At 38.2% G+C, this 22,886-nt stretch overlaps 2 protein-coding genes across 7 annotated transcripts in view; one reads left to right on the top strand and one right to left on the bottom strand.

Annotated features, from left to right (window-relative positions):
* The window catches only part of LOC126871186 (protein shuttle craft), a 223,773-nt gene that overhangs the window by 190,507 nt on the left and 10,380 nt on the right, over positions 1-22,886 (bottom strand). For 4 of the 6 annotated variants that reach the window (XR_007691551.1, XR_007691552.1, XR_007691554.1 and 1 more), the window contains exon 12: positions 21,634-22,638. The exons of 1 other annotated variant lie outside the window; for it this stretch is intronic. The gene's annotated coding sequence lies outside the window, so the exon portion shown is untranslated. Of the gene's footprint in view, positions 1-21,633; positions 22,639-22,886 lie in introns of those variants that run through there. One more of the 6 variants, XR_007691553.1, reaches the window with a different exon arrangement.
* On the top strand, positions 210-22,450 carry LOC126871204 (mucin-12). Its single transcript, XM_050629755.1, has 11 exons — positions 210-388; positions 10,670-10,826; positions 11,594-11,723; positions 11,802-11,919; positions 15,034-15,115; positions 17,475-17,523; positions 17,771-17,855; positions 17,945-18,038; positions 18,406-19,394; positions 19,920-20,126; positions 20,322-22,450. Exons 2-11 carry the CDS (start codon positions 10,703-10,705, stop codon positions 20,454-20,456), a joined length of 2,013 nt encoding a protein of 670 aa, XP_050485712.1. The 5' UTR covers positions 210-388; positions 10,670-10,702; the 3' UTR covers positions 20,457-22,450.

Below are 22,886 nucleotides of genomic sequence, written 5' to 3'. Positions count from 1 at the left end.
TTCGTTTTACTTCATTGGCATAGAGTGAGCGATCAGTGGAGGAAAAGTGGTGTCGGTGAATCGAAGAAAAGGGTTTTACACCGTCGCGTATTCGCTACTTTGAAATTGACGCGGTCAGCGAATCGAGCATCCGACTTGGAGAAGCTCGGTGCGCATGCGCGTACGCTAGTCCTGCGCCGCAATGCGCACTCGCGAGCAAAACGCAAAGTGGATCGAGTCAGTACTGGACAGGCTACCACTGTGTGGTGTCACGTGTGTCGTCTCGAGAGAATTACTCGACGATCGATCCATTCGACGCGCGAAATTTCCCGACGAAACGAAAAACGAACAACCGAACGGTGAAACGGTCGCATTTTATTACAAATATCGGATTACCCTTTCTCGCGAGGTAAGTGTGTATAAGTATGTATTCGGCTAGAGTTCAAATCCGGACGCATTTCGAGCTGTGACACTCGCGTTTCACGCTTTTCACACTTTTGATACGTTCGAAGAAGGTCGAAGCGTAACGTATAGAATTACACTCGTATCCGTACATAATGCGTGTATATATATATGCATATATCGTATATGTATCAATTAGGTACGAAGATAATCATACTCTTTGTACTGGCAAAATAAGTGCCGCCTTACGGTAATAACGTTTGCATACAATAACGAACGCGTTGCGCTCGCTTCGCGCTGAATTATTCAATCTATCTCAATATTTCATACTTTGTCGGCGCGTTATCGGCCTATGCGTTATTAAATGCGCCATCGGAGCTCGAAACGAATTTATCCTTGGCAAGTTGTAATTTTAAGGGAAACAAAAAAAAAAAAAAGAAAAAAAAAGAAAAAGTTTTTCCCCGTTTTCCCCGTTTTATTAGGATATATAAAGGACGTTTCTACGATCTTGGTAGAACTCGTTCTCGCTAGATTCGTTCAAGCATAGAAAGTCTGAAATAATTAAGCTTTACTTTTACCAACACCGTTCACGACGTTAAACGACGATTACGCGTCTACGTAGAAAACGATGCGAACGTAGAAAATGAAAACATAAGGACCGTATGATCACGTTGGCACTGGCATCGCCTTTCAGCGTATATTTCTGATTCGCGATTAACGGACTCGCGACCGATCGGCAAGAAGCGTCTTAAACGCGACGTTGAAGAGCACGGCGGCCAAGGAAACGTATACCATGAGTCACGGTTGCAAAATAGACGCGACGCATCTCTGACGTGCGAAATTCGCGGCATTCCCTTTTGTGTTTGGCCGCGTTTAAAGGGGACGAATGAAATTCAAATGGACGTTTTTCGTTCATCACGTCAAACGGACGTTCTCGAAACATCTGCCCACGAGTAAACGTGAAACGCGCTAACCATCGACGTGCACGCCAGGCATAACGACGCTCACTGTTCGAGTTCAAGCCTCTCAAAGGCCTCGAGAGTTTTTCCACGCGACGAGATTAATTGCTGCACACCAACCCCGGAATATCTGCCGCTGCATTATGTCAATGTAAATATTAGGACCGGTGGTACGTCGAATATACGTACGCGTGTCGATACATTTATCCACAACATATTTACTTCGGATACTTTTAAAAATCGTACCGGTTATTTTCTCGAGCATCACCGACCTATACATGCATCCTGTGTACGTTTAGTTTCTATTCGATTCCTTCGATTCGAAAATCCTTTCGCAAATAGCTTCGCAAATGAATGGCTATCGGCCTTTCTTAATCGTAAATCACAAGTATTTTCGTATTCTTTGGCGGGTTTACAACGTTGACGCGTAATTTTTGAAGTATTTACGAGCGTAACGATGCTAAAACTACCGTTACCGTACTAACAAAGATCTTGCCAAAGTGCAAGATTCGAGAAAGGCGATAATTATCGAATCAGTGTGAGACACGAAAAGATCTCACTGTCGTATCGAGTAACTGAAATTACTTTATTTTAAAAAATGTACAGTTCGATCGCGAAAGCGTAGAATCCTCTTTGGCAGGCTGACTCCGAGATAACATTATCCAACGCTACAACTAGCTTATTTGTTAAAACGAGTTTCGGATATTCGTTTCTCCAATTATTGCTATTATCGTTGAAAACGTGTAAGCTGCTTGGACGATGTTTTCGCGATCGATAGCGACTCGTTCATTGAAATACAAACGTAATTTTATCGCCAAAGTAACAATTCTGGCGAGGTAGAGGTTTCAAGATCGCTTTCACTTCTGTAGCCGGTATCCGGCTGGAACAGCGCTATCCACATTAACGTGTCGAAGCTAATCCGATCTTCCAACGATCGCCATCGATAGCAGGATTTTACGTAACAACGTTTTTCCGATTAGAAGCTGTCGCCGTTATTGTTCGCCTGAGAATTAAGGTTCGCTTCGCCAAGGCGCGTGATATTTCACGGGAAATTGTTAATTATAGGCATGCTCGCGTTTACTACGCGTTGTTCGCGGCGCACGTAACCCAGTAAGCAGATGATCGTTCTCGATGGATGGGCGGAAGGTCGACTCCCACTTTTCGTCTTCGTGGATCTTTCATCCATGTAAGGTGTGTTTCAAGGACCGAGCGTTCAGCTCGCGCATAAGCTTTCATATTCGTTAATATGACTCGACCGATGTTTTCATTTTTCGTTGATCGTTGTCGTAAATTCGCACCTAAAGAATAAAATCTCTCTATTTTCCTCTTCTTTTTTTCGATGGGTTTTTTACGTCTCTACTAGACTGAAAACTGCGGAAAACTACTCTCATTCGTAGATAACACGCGTTTCAGAAACGCGTGGTTCGCGTTCCAGCTTTTGTAGCATTCAACGGTAAAAAGTTGGAAACATTCTCGTCGTGTTCTTCGCACCGTCGTACGATCGATACCCACTCGACGAACCGTTTTACGTAAGTGAAACAGTGGACAGACGCGAGCAAAAACGGTAATTAACCTGTTCTTCTTTGTGTCGATCGATGCGAGGTCGAGCTGAATCCAGATGTCGCGATATTAATTTTCCATCGATAAATTGCTATTTACATAACCGCTGAAAATCGCATTGTCACGGAATGCACGTTTCCACGCAGACATCCTTTCATTATGCGATACATTTACCCTACTTTGATACATTTCACGAGCTAACCTGTGATTTTCCGTAATTTCCTGCAATTACTTTGTAAATAGTACGCTACCGTCTCGTTAAACGCGAATATAATCGCCAATATAATCGCCAATATAATCGCCAATATAAACGTAAACAGACGACGAGTAAATTCAAGAATGAAGAAATTAAAGAAGAATTCCTTTACGAATCTCCACCGATCGGGTATACAGTGGTATCGATAGAAACACCTTACTACATGCTTTCTACATTTACTTTTTACCACAACCTTTGTATTTACGATTCGTCGTTCCACGTAGAATTACACATTTTCCGTCAAATTGTCTCTTCCTCGACATCGAACAGCGGTATTTCCACGAACGAACGTTTAACGTTACTGATGTAAGACGCGATATAATAATGTAAAACGCGACATACGATAAAATTTGTTTTCCAGCGGACGCGTAAAGGGTGGACGTGCTGGTACTTGTAGCGGCGATAATATATCTAATATACGTGTAACCTGTGTGGTACGAGCGTCGACTATAGTCGACGGACGAGTCAATAAATATTCGCGGTCGCACCGAACAGGTCGACGACGACGAATGCGGTGCGAACGATACGCGATCTTTCGATCATCCGGGAAAGTACGGTGGACAAGGAAAAACCGGCGCGAACACGCATCGGTTTGTAGTTTATAAAAGTAAACTTTCGCGCCACCAGGCAACCGGTGGGCCGAAAATAAACGTAGATTCGCCAATTTATCTTTCCTGTAGTCGCCGCGTTGCTTCCTGAGAAAAGTACGGTCGACGGATTTTCGATTCGATAGGTCGCAGACGGATGCGATTACCTCGGATTTATCGATGGGGAAAAATATAACGTCCGCGGCCGAAACTAGCCGGATCGTCCATAAATTTCTCAGTCACCTTTCTACGATATTTTTATATTCCGTGTCGTTCGTATTCCGCTACGTTCTATTCAAAATATAATGCGATATTCGCGCGTTAATTTAACGATACAAGTGCAGATGACCGCGATCAAAGAACGTCTTTGTCGCACCGTCTTGACAGTTGCGCGAGTGAAAATAGAGGAACACGCGTTCGTTTGTTCGTCTTCTTTTACATTCTCCAAATTACCCGACGTTACGACGAAAAATCTTTCGAATCTATAGTTAAAAAGAGGACGTTAAAAAATTACCCAAATTACCTAAATTCGTACGACAGAATTCCTTTTAAATAGAAACTAATTTCTACTGAAATTGGATGTATTTTTTCAATGTATCGGTCTATTATTTAGCGGAATTTTAATTACGAGCCTAGTGTGCCATCCCCTCTGCCCCTTCAGAAGAAAAATTTACCCAAGGATTATATCGCGTAGCTCTTTAATCCTCCGCGTAACGCTCCGCCCGAATTTTCGTGTTTCGGCGCTACTTTCGTTTCAGCGAGCAACGAGGCTTTTTAACCTTCTGAGAAAATCTTTATGCTTAAAATTGAAATATGCGAGTATAGATACACGTCGATAAGTACTTTTCTATTTTATCTTGAAATTTAAAAAATTGTACGATCTTATCGATAGAAAAATACGGTTACGAATGGAAATCATTTTGGCTCGTGCCAAGGCAGGCATTCGGATTTTTTCTATTAAAAAAAAAAAAAAAAAAAAAAAAGAAAAAAACTGTAACAGAGTTGGGGATAAACTTTGATTTTCTGATAGTCGAATGTCGTTCCGAAACGTAGGATATCGGCACGACAAATACGTTGCGACTAAATAAAGATTTCGACTAAAAAAAAGGTTGCGACTAAAGAATTCACACAGTGGTTTTCGTGGCTACACTTTTGTAAAAGTTGCTAGGTTGTATTTACGGGTAAGAGTTAAAGAAAGAACTGGCTGGATCGGATACAGAAGAAAAGAGGAAAAATAGAATGAAACTCTGAGCGCCAGTTGGCTGGACTATAGCCGCTCGCGTGATGTCAAACGTCGCTGTTAAATTTACGCTAGTCAAACTCCGCTTCCTCTCCGACTGTTTTCAACCGAAAAATTCACAAATCAAAAGGACGTTATTTAAAAATATTCCTTTCTATTTCTACACCATATGTAACTTCTTGTAAGATCAGCGATAAAATTAAACCTTTTTTACGTCGATCAAACCAACAAAATCTAATTATAATATTTTTAAATAATAATTTTACGTGTATCTTTGTTCATTTCATCAAGATTTCGGTAATTTGTTACGGTGTACGCCAATTGTTAGGTAATTCGGTCTTTGTTTTGCAAATTTTTGATTCGTCCCAACGTTCTTATTTTATATCTGTCATTTTTTACATCAGAATTTTTCCATTACGGTAAAATTATAAATTACGAGTGTACATAGGCACCGAGATAGCCTCGAGATAGCCTCGAAATTGATCTTTTGCTAATTCTAAAAATATTCCTTCTATCGTTATTATTATTCGAACGTTTCTATTCGAACAATTTCTCAAGCAAGAAACAGCGAAACGTTTCGCGAAAGAAACAGCGTCTTTCTTTACCGTTCGCGTAAAAGATACGCAACAGATCTATTCTATCGTCAATGGATCGATCGGTTACCTTTCGATCGTATCTGTCCGCTATTACGTTAGCAGCCGATCGTTTCATTGACGCGAGTAACCGCATTCTGGCGAAGGCCATCGAACGTCGACAAGAACGCGGACAAGAACATCGAGCAAACTCGATGCGAGCGAGTCATCAACGAAAATGTTGTCACTTGCCTTCGAGACTGCGATCGATGCAGCCAAGTTAAAATTAGACCAGAAAGATCGGATTATGCGAAGTTGGGTCGTACAAAGAGACAGCATAAAGCCATTATCGAGCGATTATCGTCGTTGAAGGCTAAGCTAGAAATTTCGAACGATAAACCTTTACGCAGACGGCGTACTTCGTACTTTGAATTTTTGTACAACAGTTCCGAAACAGCTTACAAAAGTATTCCAACGTTTCCCATAGAAAACTTTTATGTATATATATATATATTGTATGTATAAACGTATACTGTAAAAGATTTTCAAAGCAAGCTTTTAGACAAAGAGCAATGAATACACAGTACATACAGCTATACACAGGTATTATTACGTTTAAAAAAATTACGTCTATCGTGGAGTTATCGTTTATTTTCAAATCGTTTCCATTTATTCGTTTTCAAGTCGTTCGTTTTCGCGCGTTTGCAACATTTAGATCAGGCCATTTAACTGTTTCAGACCCATTAGTTACACGTTACATATCGTTTTGACTACATCGTATCAACCTTTTACACTGTGATATTCGATTTTAATCCATTTGCTGTTATAATTTGTCCCTATTTTTATCGTAGAGATCGACAGGTACATAACGTATTAGCAACATTAAGAATACGAGAAAAGTCGAACGTTGGTAAAGTTTGTTTTTTCTTTGCGATATCGAAACTACCCGAGATTACTCGAAACGTAGCGTATTTTGTCGGCTCGTCTTCAATTACGATCACCTATTTTTCTTATTACTCCGTTCTGAACGATACGGTACGATACGATGCGAAGAACGTTCTCGACAACGATAAAAGTCGACGCAATCTGGTTTTGTACTTGGCATTTGTAAAGTCGAGAGTCTGTAACGGCGAAATCGTTAAAATCGTGCAGCCATCTGTACAACCAGCTGTATAATTACACGTGTTTTATATTCGCTTAAACAAAGCACGCCCTTATTTATCAAATCGTTCCACGCGAAATACCAGCTTTCTCAAAATCATAAAATCATTTTATTCGCAATGTCGCAAATACGAATACAAATTTATTTACGATTTACGTTCATTTGACTAATTACATAATTAAAGCATAATTAAAGGGGATAGCTTACTTTGCAAGTTACGATACTCGATACTCCAAATTAGACCTAGCAGAATAAAAAGAATAAATCTTTCATTCGTGTAATTGGTCAAAATACGATATACGATATACCATACTATATGCTTTTTCACAGTTTGATATTAAACCAGCTTTTTTTTTTTTTTTTTTTTGTAAAATCCAAACTTTCCAATCGTACGCTCCAATAAATATAGTAATTAATCTTCTAACGCATAATTGTTAGATCAAAGTGGAATATAATAGATTTTTCTTCGCGCAGCTTCCACGCTGAACTTGTACGTTAACGCTGTATAATAACGTGCATGTAGTTGTATAATTTTCAGCGAAACTACAACAATAAGAATTTTCGATTATACGCGTGGATTTATCTTCGAACCGATTACTCGATCACATCGAAACGAAAGACCGTTATTTAAATTTTACAGAAATTTAGAAACTTAAAAAAGAGAGTATATCATTCGCAAGATAAAAATAAATACTACTTTGAATGCGCGAATCGGTGTGAACGGGAGAATTAAAAATCCATTGCGATAAGCTAGATCGTTAGAAGCTAATAAGAATGAACGGTCTATGACGCGATAATAAAAAAAATCTGCGAGTTTAATCACGGGCTAGCCTAAGCGAAAAACGTTTTATCCGTCAGACTGGTTAGAGGGATACAAATTCTAGAAACTGTCGAGGTTCGCGTTTCAAGGTTTCAGCGCGGGGATCATACGAGCGTGTCTCTCCTCTACGGACAATTCTTGGAAGAACTCCTTGGCCCCTTTGCCTCATTCGCATCGATGTCTCCGCCGGAATAAAACAACCGACCGTTTGGCGCTTCCCGTGGAAATACTTTTGCCGCTTACTATGGCGTCCCAGACGTGCTTTAAATAGAACCGTTTCACTTAAATGGAACAATTTAACAGGACGTTTGCAGTATCTTTTCGATCGGTAAGCGGTCTGCGAGCTACACAAAGTTACAAAGAAAAAATTGAAGCCGGAATATAGTAAGAGTAAGAGTAAGAGTAAGAGTAAAAGTCTTATGCTTATCCGTACTTGTACGACGTTCGTTGATATAATTCACGCGGAATTCATACAGATGCGCATCTCGATCTGCGTTCGATATATTATTCTTACGACTCTGTAATCGAGTATCTGTCTTACATAATATTGCAAACTCTGCTTTCTCGTACGACGATTGTATTTACTCCAACGTACGCGAAAATTACAAACTTTTCTAGAAGATGTGTTTTACAGAAACTGTTTGTAACAGAAGATGTTGGGAAATGAAATATTCGCAGGACAGTGGTAAAAATATTACGCGCATTTATTACGTAGTTGATATTGGATGAATATTTTTACGCGTTATCGCGATTAAGATACGATTACGAATCTGACGAAATCTTTCGACAATTATCGATAATAGAAATTCATTTTTCTGGAGTATAGTAAGGAGGTATAGTAAGGAGACGGCAAACATATTCGTCGTTTAATCGATTCATGCTTACGCGCGACATCAAGCACGAAGGGGTGATCGTCTTCCTGAAACTCAAATACGATATAGCAACGTATACCTTAGAAACGTAATATCAATGAGCAATAACTATTTATACGAGTTATTAAAATCTCGACTTTGCCTTTCATCGCGCGAACGATTCGCATAAATCGATCCACAGAACGATCGTATTGCTCGTCCGATCGAAACTAAGTATCACGGATCAAGCCACACTACGATCGTTATACCTCTTTTAATAGCGCGTTACAAAACTAGTTTTCGAAACTGCGTGCTCGACAGGCGTACACATAAGTACGCGTACGACCGAGTCGAGCATCGGAACGGTATAAGAACGGTCGAAACAGAAATAAATCTTCGTTTGCAGGTTTGTATCGCGAACGCCGGCCATTACGCGCGCCCACTTAATTCAAAATGCCACTGCTCTAACCTAGCTCGCAGCTGGATTTAACGTTAAACCGGCTTCAGGTGTTCAGGTGAACCGCGAAAGTTGCAGCGCCTCCACCGATCCAGTTCTCCATCTATTCGAATCTCCCATATTTATAAACGTTCAGCCTCTATAAATAGAAGTACTGTGGCGTTGGACGCGCGGAGGAGTACCAATAACAGGATTTCAGCGTTCGTTTCAGCGTTCGTTTCAGCGTTCGTTTCAGCGTTCGTTTCAGCGATCGTGGCCCGGCTATCAGAAGGAAACGGACCTTTGCGATAGCAGACCTTACCTTTTCAAATTTACTCGTAGTCACGACCCGTCACCAAGTATGCACAGTTTTAGGTTGCACAAGCTGATCGACGGTAGAAGCGACAGATCGAACAGGTCCTATGGCTTGGATTACCTTTCTGGCAAACTATACCGATAATACTTGTCGCGTAATTAAACGCGTATTAAATTTATCACGATCCGATTTCGAACAGTCGCAGCTCCTGGTTCTCGCGAAACATCATCGGCCAATTATCAACGGGTCGCATACAGCTTACGTAAGCTTCCAAGCTTCCGGGCTGAACGAGATTTTATCAGGGCTGCACTTATTTTCGTATCGCGTCACGTACCGTTTAATTGACGCAACGATCTTCGTTGGAAATAGTAATCTTACGGACGATCGTTCGCCTCGCTGTTCCTAGAAAATACGTCTCTTCGAATATACGAAGAAATACACTCCTGTCACATTCTATTAATCCTGTCGATTAATCAAAGGTCAAAGAAAATTAATTAAATACCGTTTGTATACTAAAGAGACGTTTAGGTATCGAAGAATCTAAAAGCCGCTGTCGCCTTTATGTATTCGTTTACACCGTTATATATGACTAAACCGCATTTTACGCGTGTTACGATCAGCGGTATTAGAAGCACGCCAAGAGCCAGCGAGAAGAGCAATTTGTCTTATAATTAGAAAAATGAAATATCATTCGATTGGAATTACCAAGATATTCTTGTTCTCGCTGATCGAGACGTCCTTTTAATAATCGACGATCGTGACACACGAGAAGCTATTTCAAATCAAAGTCGTATAACATCGAGATGTACGATAATAATAATCAGATTTTCTCGGAATATTTTGCCTTTTTTTAAACGTAACGTGTAACATTTCACCTTGTAATTCGAAATAGCATCGAGCGCGAAGTGAAAAAACTATCGAGGTCGAGTAATTTAAGCGATTCATCCGGCATATCCATCGATACGTTCGTCGTCTCATCGTTCTAACTTTTCGTACTGACTTTTGCATTATTATCGTAATTATAGCATAACTATATCGTTAGACAGGAACCTATTGTAATTTTACCATACGAAAGATCAAAGTTCTACCGAATTTCGAGTAATCCGATCCGCGAAGAGCAATCTGTCGATTGTGATCTGACGTTTGTAAAATTAAACAAAAATGAATAAAAATAATAAAATAAATGATAAAATCACTATCACTCCAATTACATGCTAATAGCGTAGTGCCAGTGGCAGAGATATTCGGGAATTTCGCAACCACTTAACTTGGTACATCAGAGCGACAACCAGCGCCCGTAATGCACGCGATTTACGATCTCCTTCGATATAATTTTCTCTTTAGCTTGTAATATTTTTAACTTCACCGTAATTCTCGCTTCCTCCTTTCGTTCTTCTTCTCCTTTTCTCCTTTTCTCCTTTTCTTCTTTTCTTGTCTCTCTCTCTCTCTCTCTCTCTCTCTCTCTCTCTCTCTCTCTCCTTCCTTTCTTCTTTCTTCTTTTTTTCATTTCTGTTTACATCGTTGTTCAGATCTCGTGAGGCAGGGAACTTGAGAAGAACGCAATGTCAGCTGCAGTGAGGGAGAGAACAACAACGCACACCAGCAGAAAGATAGTGAGTCATGGCAGTCCTATATCGGGCCACAGTCAGTCGACAACCACGGCCAACAGCCTCGAAAACAACTTAGGTAAACCTTTAATCGTAATCCTATCCTTGAATCGTTCTTTTCCCACCTGCTCTCTTTACGCATCTCTCTTATGATTTCGTGAATTTCGATAATTTCATATCGCACAGCCGCAACACTGCTTGGATCGCAAAAAAGGATTCTTTTTATCACCGTAAGAAAAACTGATTGCACATTTTTCTTCGTTTTTAAATTAATTAACAACTTTTGGAAAACAAATGTATTATTATTAATTATTAGCGAATGCACATTACTACTATTTATTGACTATTAATCGACAATATGACAAGAGATACCTTTAATCTAAAAACTATCATCTCCCGAAATTCCATTAATTTTTATTTAAACGATAATATATGTCTCTCAATGACTCTCACATATATTACTATTCTCATCTTAAATTATATACTGTGTATCTTGATGTCGCATAATTTTTAAGCGATTCTACAACTTGCACACCACTACTGCAATGATATCAACGGCAAAAATAGCTTTGCTCGTTCAGAACGATAAACATCTATTTGCGTCGAAAAGCTCCATTCATCGAACCATGAATAAAATTTGTCACGATTGAATATATCGAAATCACGTGATATGCTACAATACTTTCGCTTATGATAAGATATACGTCGTTCGCGCCAAAATTCTACGTTACTTTGTATTATCAAAATTAGGTTAACCGTAATTATTCGACCGTGTATTCGTTTACAACGATAAGCATTCGTTATTGCAAATAGAAAAGCGGCGGAACACACATTTCATGGTTTCAGACGCTCTTCTCGAGGACTTGCAAACAAGTGTCTCAAGAAGTGCCACCCCGAGCCGAGGCGGCAGGGCACTTTCGCCTCAAGTAGAGTATCGCGTAGCTGCAAATCCCACCAAGGTGGTTTCCGAAAGCAGGTAAGTAAACCTAAACAGTGTTCGAATCTACGGAATATAGCTTGCCTTTTCTCGACTGAAAGTTCGACTTATCCTTAGAGCCATCTCGCCCACTAGAACCATGACCACCACCACCGAAAAATATATAAGCACTGGGCCGAGTGGTGCGCCCAGTGGTATACCTGATTTGAACTTGATCGATTCGGAATTGCAAAATGTAAGTTACATATATATATTCATATATTCATATATTCATATATTCATATATACTTATATTCATATATACTTATTCGTCTCATTAATTTTATTAATTTTTGTATGCATATATTTGTATCGAAAATAAAAATATTTCCATCTTAACGAACATTTCTTTTCATTAACTCGGATATTTTGATAATCCGTGAACCGTATCTCTGTTTGTTGCTCCACTAGCTAATAATGTGCGATAGTAATGACAAATTACTAGATAAAAGCTGTAATCCTTCGAAGTAACGCGTTTTTCGGATAATCCTTATAAATTACCTTTATACGATTACCTTCAAGAAGAATAGAAACTTTTGAATAAACTTTCGCTCGTTAACGAATTTCTCTACCGAAAAGGAAAAAAGAACTTACGAATAAAAAACAAACGATAAAAGAGATGTCGCAACGTGTAGTTTCGATCTTTCCGACACTTACGCAACCCTTTGAACATTCGAATTTTTGCTAAATCAACATTTATTATGAAATTATCGACATATATATGTTACGAAATTGCCAAGACGCTTCGTGTTGCATAACGTTGCTATGAATGAAAAGAAGGAGATTACTTGACGTGAAATTATATGCAATATGCAGGCAGTTAAATCGCAAGTGCAAGTTAAATCGCATATACCCAAAGCTTAAATCAACTCGCATCGTTTCGTTTGCTTTTACTCGAAAGAAGCACGGTTTCGTAAACGTGTAACTATCGTGGTTTTAGTTTCTCTTTTTTTCATATTCTTTTGTTAAAACTTGCCGATTCCAATTACACGTATGTATATCAAAGAGATTGTATCGCTCGAAATTTGCCTCGGGATACGTCGTTTGCGTGGCTCTATGTCTACGTACAGCACTTGGTATAGAGGCTTATAACGTATTAAAATGATCGTAGCAAGTAGTGAGATCAGTCTTATACATGAAAGAACCGTAATCTCGTATACGATTTTACTTTGAGTACACTCTGAAACTGCTTACAGTTAGATCACCTTATATTTCAAACGTAATATCAAACGAACGAATCATTGTACAAACTATTTTTCAATAGCTGGTTCGTGTAATTATTTCTTTTAAATAACAATTTCTTCTTCGATATCGCTATTTAATTGCGCTTGATCCATCAACATGAACAATCTACCGAACGTTATTGCAAGTTATTGCAAATAATCGATCGATTTTCTGATGTTTCCCGAGTCGAGTCCGGCAGTTGTTTTCTTCGTCTTCGAAGTATTCGGCTCAGGATCCCGAAAATTCCTCGACGCGTAAATATATACGGCTACCCTTCGTTTCAGGATCCGAAATGTAATTTTTCTGTCAGCTTGTAGTTAAGCTCGTCCCGAAACTCGGTTACCCGCACACCCCTCGTTTTAACGACAATTGTTTCTTCTTTCCCTCTATGAGAATATACGAAGATCGACGATAAGTCGATGAAACAAAGCCAAATATTCGCCGAATTCCTGACAGTGTTTGTTCAGTTTGTACGATAAATTTCAGCGATTTTAAACGTGACATCGTTCTTTTAACTGTGCTTTTAAACGTGCCAATTATTTTTAATATTATCATGTTCGACGATATTTTCGTATGATAATTTTTATTTTGATGACTTTGGTTTCTCGAAGCTTTTCGATGAAATTCCAAACGTTCTTTCGTATTATACGCGATAATATAATCACCGAGATATTCTCGAATTGATCATTTTGGACAATGGTATTTCGACTCTGTGTTAGAGATTCTCTGAAAAAATGTGAAAAGCCTTGCCCTCGATCGAAACTAAAGAGATATCGAGACACAAAGAATTGGAAAAACGAAGCAAAACTAATGAAAAGGCAGGCGAAATATTTCATTCATAACGTTATACTATAAAGAACGTTGCATCGCGAGATGCTTCGTCCATACGTACGCGAAAGGAGTCGAAGAAAAGATCTTACTCCTGAAAGGTAATATAAAATATCTAGAAAACCGATCGATCATCGATGCAATTACGTTGGCAAGAACCAACTTGTAAATTCCACTCGACTCACAATAGCCACATGACCACACACGATAGCATCTGTGATCAAGAAATAAGACGGTTCGTTTCTTACGGAATGCGGTATCATAAATCTGACATCTTACGAGATACATCATACGTTAAAAGAGCATGAAAAAATGGAAAATTACTGTTACGCGTACACGGGACTCTAGAGTAATTGCGGTATTTCCTGGCTGGTCAGTTCGTAATCTAACGTACAATGAAAATGTAGATTGGTTACACGTGCAATTTATCGCGCGCATCTTACACGTTCGCCGGATGAACTTTCAGCCGTCGGTACGTCGGTCCTTAAGGTACGTACAAACACCTCCTATTCTCATTTGCATAGGAAATAACAGCTTGAACCGTGAGAGACGCGAAATCTATGACAATTCATTGGCGTAGAATTTACACGTTCTAACTTACTTTTAATTGGACATTGACATATACATATACAGATGCATAGAACGGCCGCGCTAATAAGAAATTTTGCATTTACAAGCGGTATACGGAACATACAAATGCATTATTCTACATATATATATTATTATTAAGCGTTAAACGCAATCATATTATATATTATAATTATCAAGTTAAGTTGCCAGTGTTCTTAATTAAAGGAATTGACGAAATGTGAATTTATCGAAATATAAATACAACGATATACAATAGATATACATATTTACTTTCGACATATCGCTTTAATTACAGTCATCTATGTATCGACAGGGTAATAAAGAGAACGAGCCGGTACTTAAAGGGCTTATAACAGTCGTCGAGAGAAGCGAGAAACGTCTATCAACACGGCATTATCGCCAAGACAATCCTTTCGATTTACCTACGCGTAATCGTTTCGTAGACGGACCTGTTTTCTTTTTTTTCTCCCCCTGTAGATTATGCATATATTCACGCGTTACGAGTCGGTAGTTGCAACTTTTTATCTCAAATAACCTGAATTTTAATTCATCTACTTATTTTTTTATCTGTCAAGTCATGTCAAATCATGATTTCCCAATCGATATCGAGAAAAAGCATCGAACGTATGCGAACGATATTTCAAGTAAGACGATGATTCTGTTTTAGGTACAGCCTGGTCAAAGCAAAACGATCGCTTATAAACAGGTGTCGTATCAATATAACAAAAGTGTGGATGGAAAACCAATTGGTAAGTTTACGCCAACACCTATGTGCTTACCCTATGCCCGTGCCTACCATATGCTTCTTTATAGTTAGCTTCAGACTCTATACAACGAATTTTTTATATAAATAAATTACACAAAAGCATTTTGAAATTGGCGACAAATGTTCATTGAAACATGTGTATGAAGTGTATTGAAATAAAAAATTAATCGTTTAGTTTTCTAACAAGATCGATTTTAACGATTTTAACGAACGAAAAGGGAAGAAACGGCGATATACGAGAGAGAATCGTAAGAGGAAATGAGATTTTGGTAAAAAGCAGGACGTTTGTGACGGAACGTCCGATATACCGCTACGAACCCTCGGGCGTGTTCGCGAGGAATCGCGCGCAAGCGCTGCCGCGTTTTAAACGATCACATAGAAGGAAGGGGAGAGCTGGTCACTCGTGTCGCTCCTTTTAAGGAGCGGAACGGCCTTGCAGGTATACGGTTAATTAACAATGAGAACGACAAAACGAGAGAAGTTGGTTCCTTGCCGCGAGATACTCGCCTAGCACCTCCTTTTCACTGATCCAACTCCATCTCTATCCGCCGTTAAATACCGCAACTCCAACACGGAAAATTAAATGCCTCTGTAAACAGGATTAAATGATAGTAAAATAAACGTAATACCGTTACCGCTATATTGTTAATAACAGGTTATAAGATACCAAGATTATAATTTCGTTATGTCTATTATTAAAGCACGTTATGTCTAAACAATGTTAATCGTCTTGAACGATCTGCCAAATACGATTCTGCCAAATAAGGAAATGAATATATGCGGTATAATAAACCAAGCAGAAGCGAATGCAAGATTATATCATTTGTATCATTTTGTGTTAGTCGTCCGTATTGTCTGCATCGAATAAAAAAAGAAGGGAAAGACAAATAAGCTAAAAGGTGGTGGAAAAGGCTAATTTTTCGAATTTTTCGAATGTTTTGTCTATTTGTTTGTCCGTTTATATTCGCATCGAGTAAGAACGGATATTGACGGAGCCTTGCTCCGTCGAACAGCTTAGTGTCCAGGAAAGAAAGTAGGATATATTTCATCTCGATCCGTTTGCCAAAAGTTTCGAAATATCCTTCTGTAAATCGAGTACTGTAAATCGAGTATACGAAATTTACTGCTTACTAATATTTTACTTATTTTATCGTTGATCGAGAGGTAGGCCGTTTTCATACGCGTTTTAAGCAAGTATACCAGCAAGGACGAACGTATAGCAAAAACGAAACACACGAGGTCAGAAACCGTTGACATAAAGTATAGACGATTGGATAATTTTAAGGACGAATATCTTCCATGAAACGTTGCTTCTTTTACATTTATGCATTATGCAAAAGAGAACACAGCGTTGCGGATTTGCTGAAATCCCGAGGTTCCGGTAAGCCGTAATCGTAGACTACGCTATTATACGGAGAAGATTTCCGCGCTACCTGTCTCTCTATATGGAAGTGACGTTGCGATCAGAGCGTGCGTTCTTTGCGGTAACGCACGATACACAAGCGTAACCATATTAGGATCGCGTATAACAGAAGATTGACCCGATTTCTCCCTTGTCCCTCTGCTGCACTTCGCACAGGGAGGAGATAAAAGGCCAAAGAGGAAATACGAAAACTCTGATTCAAGTCGACGAATCAGCGTCATTGAGGAGCCATTGGATAACAAGGGCGTATGACATTGTCGTTAAGTTAGCACGGAAACTTCAACGAAAGTGTTCGAGTAATCTCGAATACTCGTTCGAATAATCGAAAGAGCAATAATAAGCAATAATAAGAGAAATTGGAAGATGATAATGGAAACGAGGCGAAAATTTTAGAACTTTGATATTTTAGAATCGAACAGATAGATTTTCCAATCTACCGACATAATCCTTCCTTTTCCTTTTCCTTTTCCTTTTTCGCTCTATCAAATAAAGCTCTATTAAAAGCTGTCGAAAATGAACGTTTACATTAGAAAATCTTGATTTTTAAATCGTTTAAAGAACGAAAGAGTCGAAAGATTAAGTGACAAGTTATATTACATTTAAAACGCGTAAAGCTAGAAACGAACTCGTTCTCGCTCGAAATCCGGATTTAGATATATCAGGCAACTAAACGGGACAAGTTTCGATAAAGTGATTTTTTAATTGACGAATAAAACGAACGTGAAATTTACAAGAGCATATTGATATTTTATTTGCCGTTATACATGTATATTAAGTATATCAAGTATATTATACATGTATATAGTAATATAACATTATTACCTATTTTGACATAAAACGGAACAAGGTCATAGATATTCCTATTGCGTAAAATGATGTAATATCGAGAAATCCGTTAAATTTCTTTTTCATATTACAGACTCGTGGGTAGCAGACAACGCATTAACCAACACCAGTTCGGCTTTGATGTACGTACTATCCTGTTTCAAAGCGAGAGCAAACTAGCAAAATAGCAAACTAGCAAAATAGCAAAATAGCGAAATAGCGAAATAGCGAAATAGCAAAATAGCAAAAAGATTTAATATATATAATACTATTTCACGGCTACTAATACCATTACCAATATACTGTAATAATTGCTGCGATAATTGCTATAATAAAGCCATGTATTTTCTAAATTATAATAGACCGTGTAATATAAGATATATTTTACAGCGATGATATCCGAGAAAGGAGTTACGAAGAAAGCACAATCCCCCGTGGCTTAGAACCGGTCGGCAAATCAGTCAACAGAGAACTAGTAAGTAGAGTTTATCTCTTTAGTTTATATTTTAAATATAATAATGTAAATATAAATATAAAAAGTATAAAAGGCTATTCGTATTGCAGGTGTATAACGATAGTTCCGTATCTCGTTCGAAGCAAACTTCGCCTTTACCAACAGGTACTCAGAGGGATGTGAAATATATTCACGAATCTTCCAGTAAGTATATCTAAACAAGTTTATCGTAGAATAAAACAGACAAGTACAAGTTTATCGAAAGTTGTCAAAGCGCTTCGAAGCAAAGTTATCAAATTCAGCTAATACACTTTATACTTTGATTTGCGATTATTATCCTACTGTATCGTTTCACTGGTCGAATGTCATGAAAACCACTCGCACGATGACGGCAATCAGTGATGGCAATCAATGGCGATAGAATGAATTATTGCAATAACATTTACGTATACGTGATTTTCAATACCTTTACTACCGTTGAAACGTACGTGTAATATTATTGTAAATGCAGCATTGTCTGGCTGTTACCGATAAAAACTTATTTTTACGATAAATTACGATAAATTCGTAGGCTACCAAACAGAACCAGCGCAAAACACGACGGTAACGACTACGGTGCACGCGAGTGCTGCGCAAGAATATGGAAACGTCGAGTACGTACCAGTGCCATCGCCAACAGCAGCGATACCGATCAATCTGGCACCGGGTCCGAACACCAAAGTAACCACCACCATTAAAACGTACACTTACGAGCTACCAGGACCGCCTGAAACCTATTTACCAGGTGGCAACGCGCCAGGCACCGTTGTGCTGCCAGGTGATCAAACTATCACGTACACGATACCGAAAGGAACTGGCTCCACGGACAAAACCATCGCTTATCAAACCGTGACCGAGAACGTTCCATCTAGAACACCAGCCAGATACAGCAGTCCGCCGCCTCCTGTAACAGACGTGACAAAGAAATCTACCACGATCCATCAAGAGTCAAAGTTCTATCACGAGCAACACCATGATAGTCCGGCCAACGTGCAACCAACCACCACAGTCTATCATCCTGGTTCACCACCCTTGGCAAATAAAACAACGATCACGCGAAATGAAAAATACTATCAGGTGGATGGAGGTTATCCAAACGGGCATACGGTTGGCGATCGACCACCGGATCATCCGGCAACCACGGTCATCTATCAGAACCAACCACCGACTATAAACGAGACTCGCACAACGATAAATCGGATCGAGGAACATTATCCTAGTCGACCACCGTCCGCCGGACGACATCCGACACCCGATAAACCGGCAACACCGGTTAATTATTATACATCACCGGCACAGCCCACTTCCCCGCCGCAGTCTACCACAACAATATACAAATATTCCAACACCACCACGTCGATACCTCCGAACAAGAATCCCGAGGACCACGAACTTTTGTTACCTAAACCGTTCCCGACCGAGGCTGTTCAGCTCTATCCATCGACCAAGCCGGCTAACAACAACGTGCAAACTCCGCCCAAGAAGTTGGAGGATCTCATGGCATCGTTTTCTGACACAGAGGTAAGCATTTCTGATTTCTTCGAGTATTTCTAGTCGCACGTAAGCGGCGAGTGTGTCTAGTCGGTGATAGGGAATCTCGTACGGTCGCTTTGCGTGCCTCTGTGTCTTATCCATGCGAATTATCGTACATTTTCACTTTACCTATGCAAAACCTTTCTATATCTATGTATCTATCGCCTGGTTTCACAACTGCACAGCACGTATTTATTCCAGTTAATCGTTTCAACGATGGATCGATATTACTTCACACTACTACCAAAACCGTACTATACTATATATTATACAGACAAATATTTATATTTATTTCACCTAATTATTGCTATAAATTTTCCAAACTTTTCAATCTCCGTTCGTACATACGTCATACATAAAACGTCCAACAGTATATTCGTTGTAATATTCAGTGGCTAAAACGGATCGCTACTTAAATTCTATCGCGTATATTTATAAAATTTAAAAATATTTAAGAAAAAGTTACTCGACTGCATACTACTAAATGGTAAACAATCTCTACGTTCTCTCTAGCGCGAGGTCCTAGAAGACATTGAAAAAAGGGAAAAAGAACAACAGAAGGAGTCGCCATCGGTGAAAAAGGAGGTTGACTTTGTACCCCATACACCGCCCAAAGTAAAAAGTAAAAATGTTGCTGGTCCTCCGGTTTATTATCCTCCCGGAGCAGCAGAATTCACTAAGAAAGAAGAGGCTAGTGCAGCTATGTCACAGTCTGGCGGTGTAAGTACAAAAAGTATTCTAATCGTTTCCAAATTGTTTCCAAAAGCAATATTTCTTACTCATCCGTTTCAAAATATTTTCTAGCTATAAATTAATTGCGAAACAACAAGTGTAAAGAATCGTCCCTTAGAGAATCCTTGCAATCGTGTATGTGTTACGTATAATATAAGATTATCAGCACTTTTTTTATTATAGGGAGGATGGCAAAAGGCTAAGGCGAAATACGAATACGAAGCGTCTGGTAAAAGTAAATCGAAATCGAGTAGCGGCAAAGCTGTCGTTCCTGTTTGTTTGCCACTTTGTTGCGCCTTGCCATGTGTAATTATGTAAATTATATCGATATTAATATCAATATCAATATCAATATCAATATCAATATCAATATTAATACGTATTAATCTTGATTAAGCGACTTATTAGTCGTGTTTTGAACGATCGCGCGTCAGAATCGATCACTTGTGCCACTTGCGTAGAATAATATTTAGAGAACAACCTTAACGTAAGAAACAGTAAACGATTTTAAAAAGCTACAAAATGATTGCGAAATGATTACGAAATGATTACGAAATAAAATGCAAGCAAATATTTGTCTGCTTCTTTGTTTGTCATATATATAACGATAAATAAATATACGATTAAAACTCGATATAATTTTAATTCGAAGTAGCAATTGTAATTGTAAGCTTTCTTAGTTACGCATAATCATACCGACGAATTATCGACATTTTAAATCTCGCTACATATTCTTACCTTAATCTCTACTTCTACTTTCTCTTAATGTAATAATTTTTCCGATCAGACGTTAAAGCTACGACATCTCATTCAAATTTCTTCCTTTTCGTTCTTTTTCGTTTCTACGATACTAACGTTTAAATTGCTTTATTACTTCGCGTTATTACTTCGATATTATAGAGAACGGTGAATTCTCATCCTGCTGTATACAGACTTAGTCACAGATGCGTGTTCATACTTCAGCGATCGATCTACACGTTAAAATATAATATATAAAAAATATAAAATATAAAAAACGTCTTACTAGCATTGTGTCTTACGTACCTCAGTTTCGGCGTCGATGAACGATCAAAGAAAATATTCAAAATGTCCACCGCGTATCCCGACTCTCGATACTGCCTCTCATCGACACACGCTCTACTGCACCACTTAACATCGAGTCCCGTACGATTCTATACATCGTTCACTTGCGTTCAATATACGATAGACTTTAAATGGTCCCGCAAGAATACATAATTTAGATCATCATGAACGATAAAGGATGTTCTCGCTGTAATCATCCACAACCCGAAAACGAAGGTACGTAGGGCATACAAGTGTTTATAGGACGTTCTTTACTCATTTTAGTATGTAGAATCACCCTTTGAAGTACGAACATGCATTTATAATTCACCCTGTGTATTACACTGGGTTTTGTTTAGCGTAACATCATCCGCTGTATTCGTAAGAATAAAAACCTTATGTGTTTTTCTCTCTCTCTCTCTCTCTCTCTCTCTCTCTCTCTCGTTCCTTATTACAAAAATACTCTTTTATACTCCTTACAAGTTCTACGTTTCATCATATGCAGTACATTATATCTATGTATAAAAATATATCATTATATAAACCACGTAAACCATTTTGCACTTTTATTAAAAATTTTATAAAATTTTGTAACATTCGAAATAGTTTCTTTCGATAATTCTTTTCTCAGGAATCGAACCAGGAATATTCATTATCTAGAATCAGATAGAGAGACTATTCATTAGTATATATCCTTTTATATCGTTGTATTATTAAAGCAATATTTTATGATTGTCCTTTCACTTTTATTACTATCTATCACGATGAACAGTTACATATTTATGCGCTTACAGAATGTTATCTGTATATGGATTTAATATGGATGAAAATATGGATGAAAATATGGATGAAAATATGAATTTAAATGCAACAAATTTCAAAAGGAATTTAGATAAAGTTGTTAAGACAAATAACGTATAAGACGATACATTTTTTTCGTAGTTTAATATAATCTTAAAGTAAATAAATATAAGTGAAAGTCATAACTATATCATTCTTTTATCGTGTTTAAAAAATTCTTGTAATAGAATAATACCGTGAATTATGGTGCTATAATAATTTTAGTAAACAAAGACATGTAAATGTTATGCGCTCTCGTTAAATTTTGAGTTTGTGTATTATTAGAATACATGGTTACAGATATGTTTAATATGTTACGAATATGTAAAAATTGTGCCATGAGACGATATATAGATGTAAAGTGTGTGTTAATAGTAGCTTCCGTTTCAATAAAATGTCTACTCCACCTATGAGATCATCTTTTATTCTTCTTCATCTTTCATTCGATTTTGTTTCCTTTGATCGTAGGATACCATAATTGGTAAACTTCGAATACTTGGTGTATCGTAATCAAAGATACGTATAATAAAGAGATGCGTATAAGCATTTCCTAATAAAAATACACCGCGTACACAGTGGCCACACAGAATATCGTATCCTGAAAAAATGTTATTATCTTTGTGCATTCGTCTCTTTGCTATCAAGTTTCTTTCGCTAATAATCGCTTTTTATAATAATCGCAAGAATTAAAAGCTATACGCGTATATTAAATAATATATATCGTATCTTTGCAAGTACGTTTATTTTAAAATTGATGTAGTCGAACGATATCCAATGTTGCAACTCAATTTGTAAACTGTTTAGTATCTCCGTTTAGTGTTCTCCGTCAAATACAGTATCGATATT

The sequence above is a fragment of the Bombus huntii genome, chromosome 11 (genome assembly GCF_024542735.1).
Source record: "Bombus huntii isolate Logan2020A chromosome 11, iyBomHunt1.1, whole genome shotgun sequence".
In the NCBI taxonomy this organism is placed as follows: Eukaryota; Metazoa; Arthropoda; class Insecta; order Hymenoptera; family Apidae; genus Bombus; species Bombus huntii.
This window is presented reverse-complemented; position numbering and strand designations above follow the sequence as displayed.

Bases quoted from the DNA above. Each gene is read 5' to 3' on its own strand.
- LOC126871204 (XM_050629755.1), top strand. From the start codon at position 10,703: ATGTCAGCTGCAGTGAGGGAGAGAACAACAACGCACACCAGCAGAAAG. The intron at 10,827-11,593 runs GTAAACCTTTAA...TCATGGTTTCAG, and splicing joins CAGCCTCGAAAACAACTTAG to ACGCTCTTCTCGAGGACTTG. The intron at 17,856-17,944 runs GTAAGTAGAGTT...TTCGTATTGCAG, and splicing joins AATCAGTCAACAGAGAACTA to GTGTATAACGATAGTTCCGT.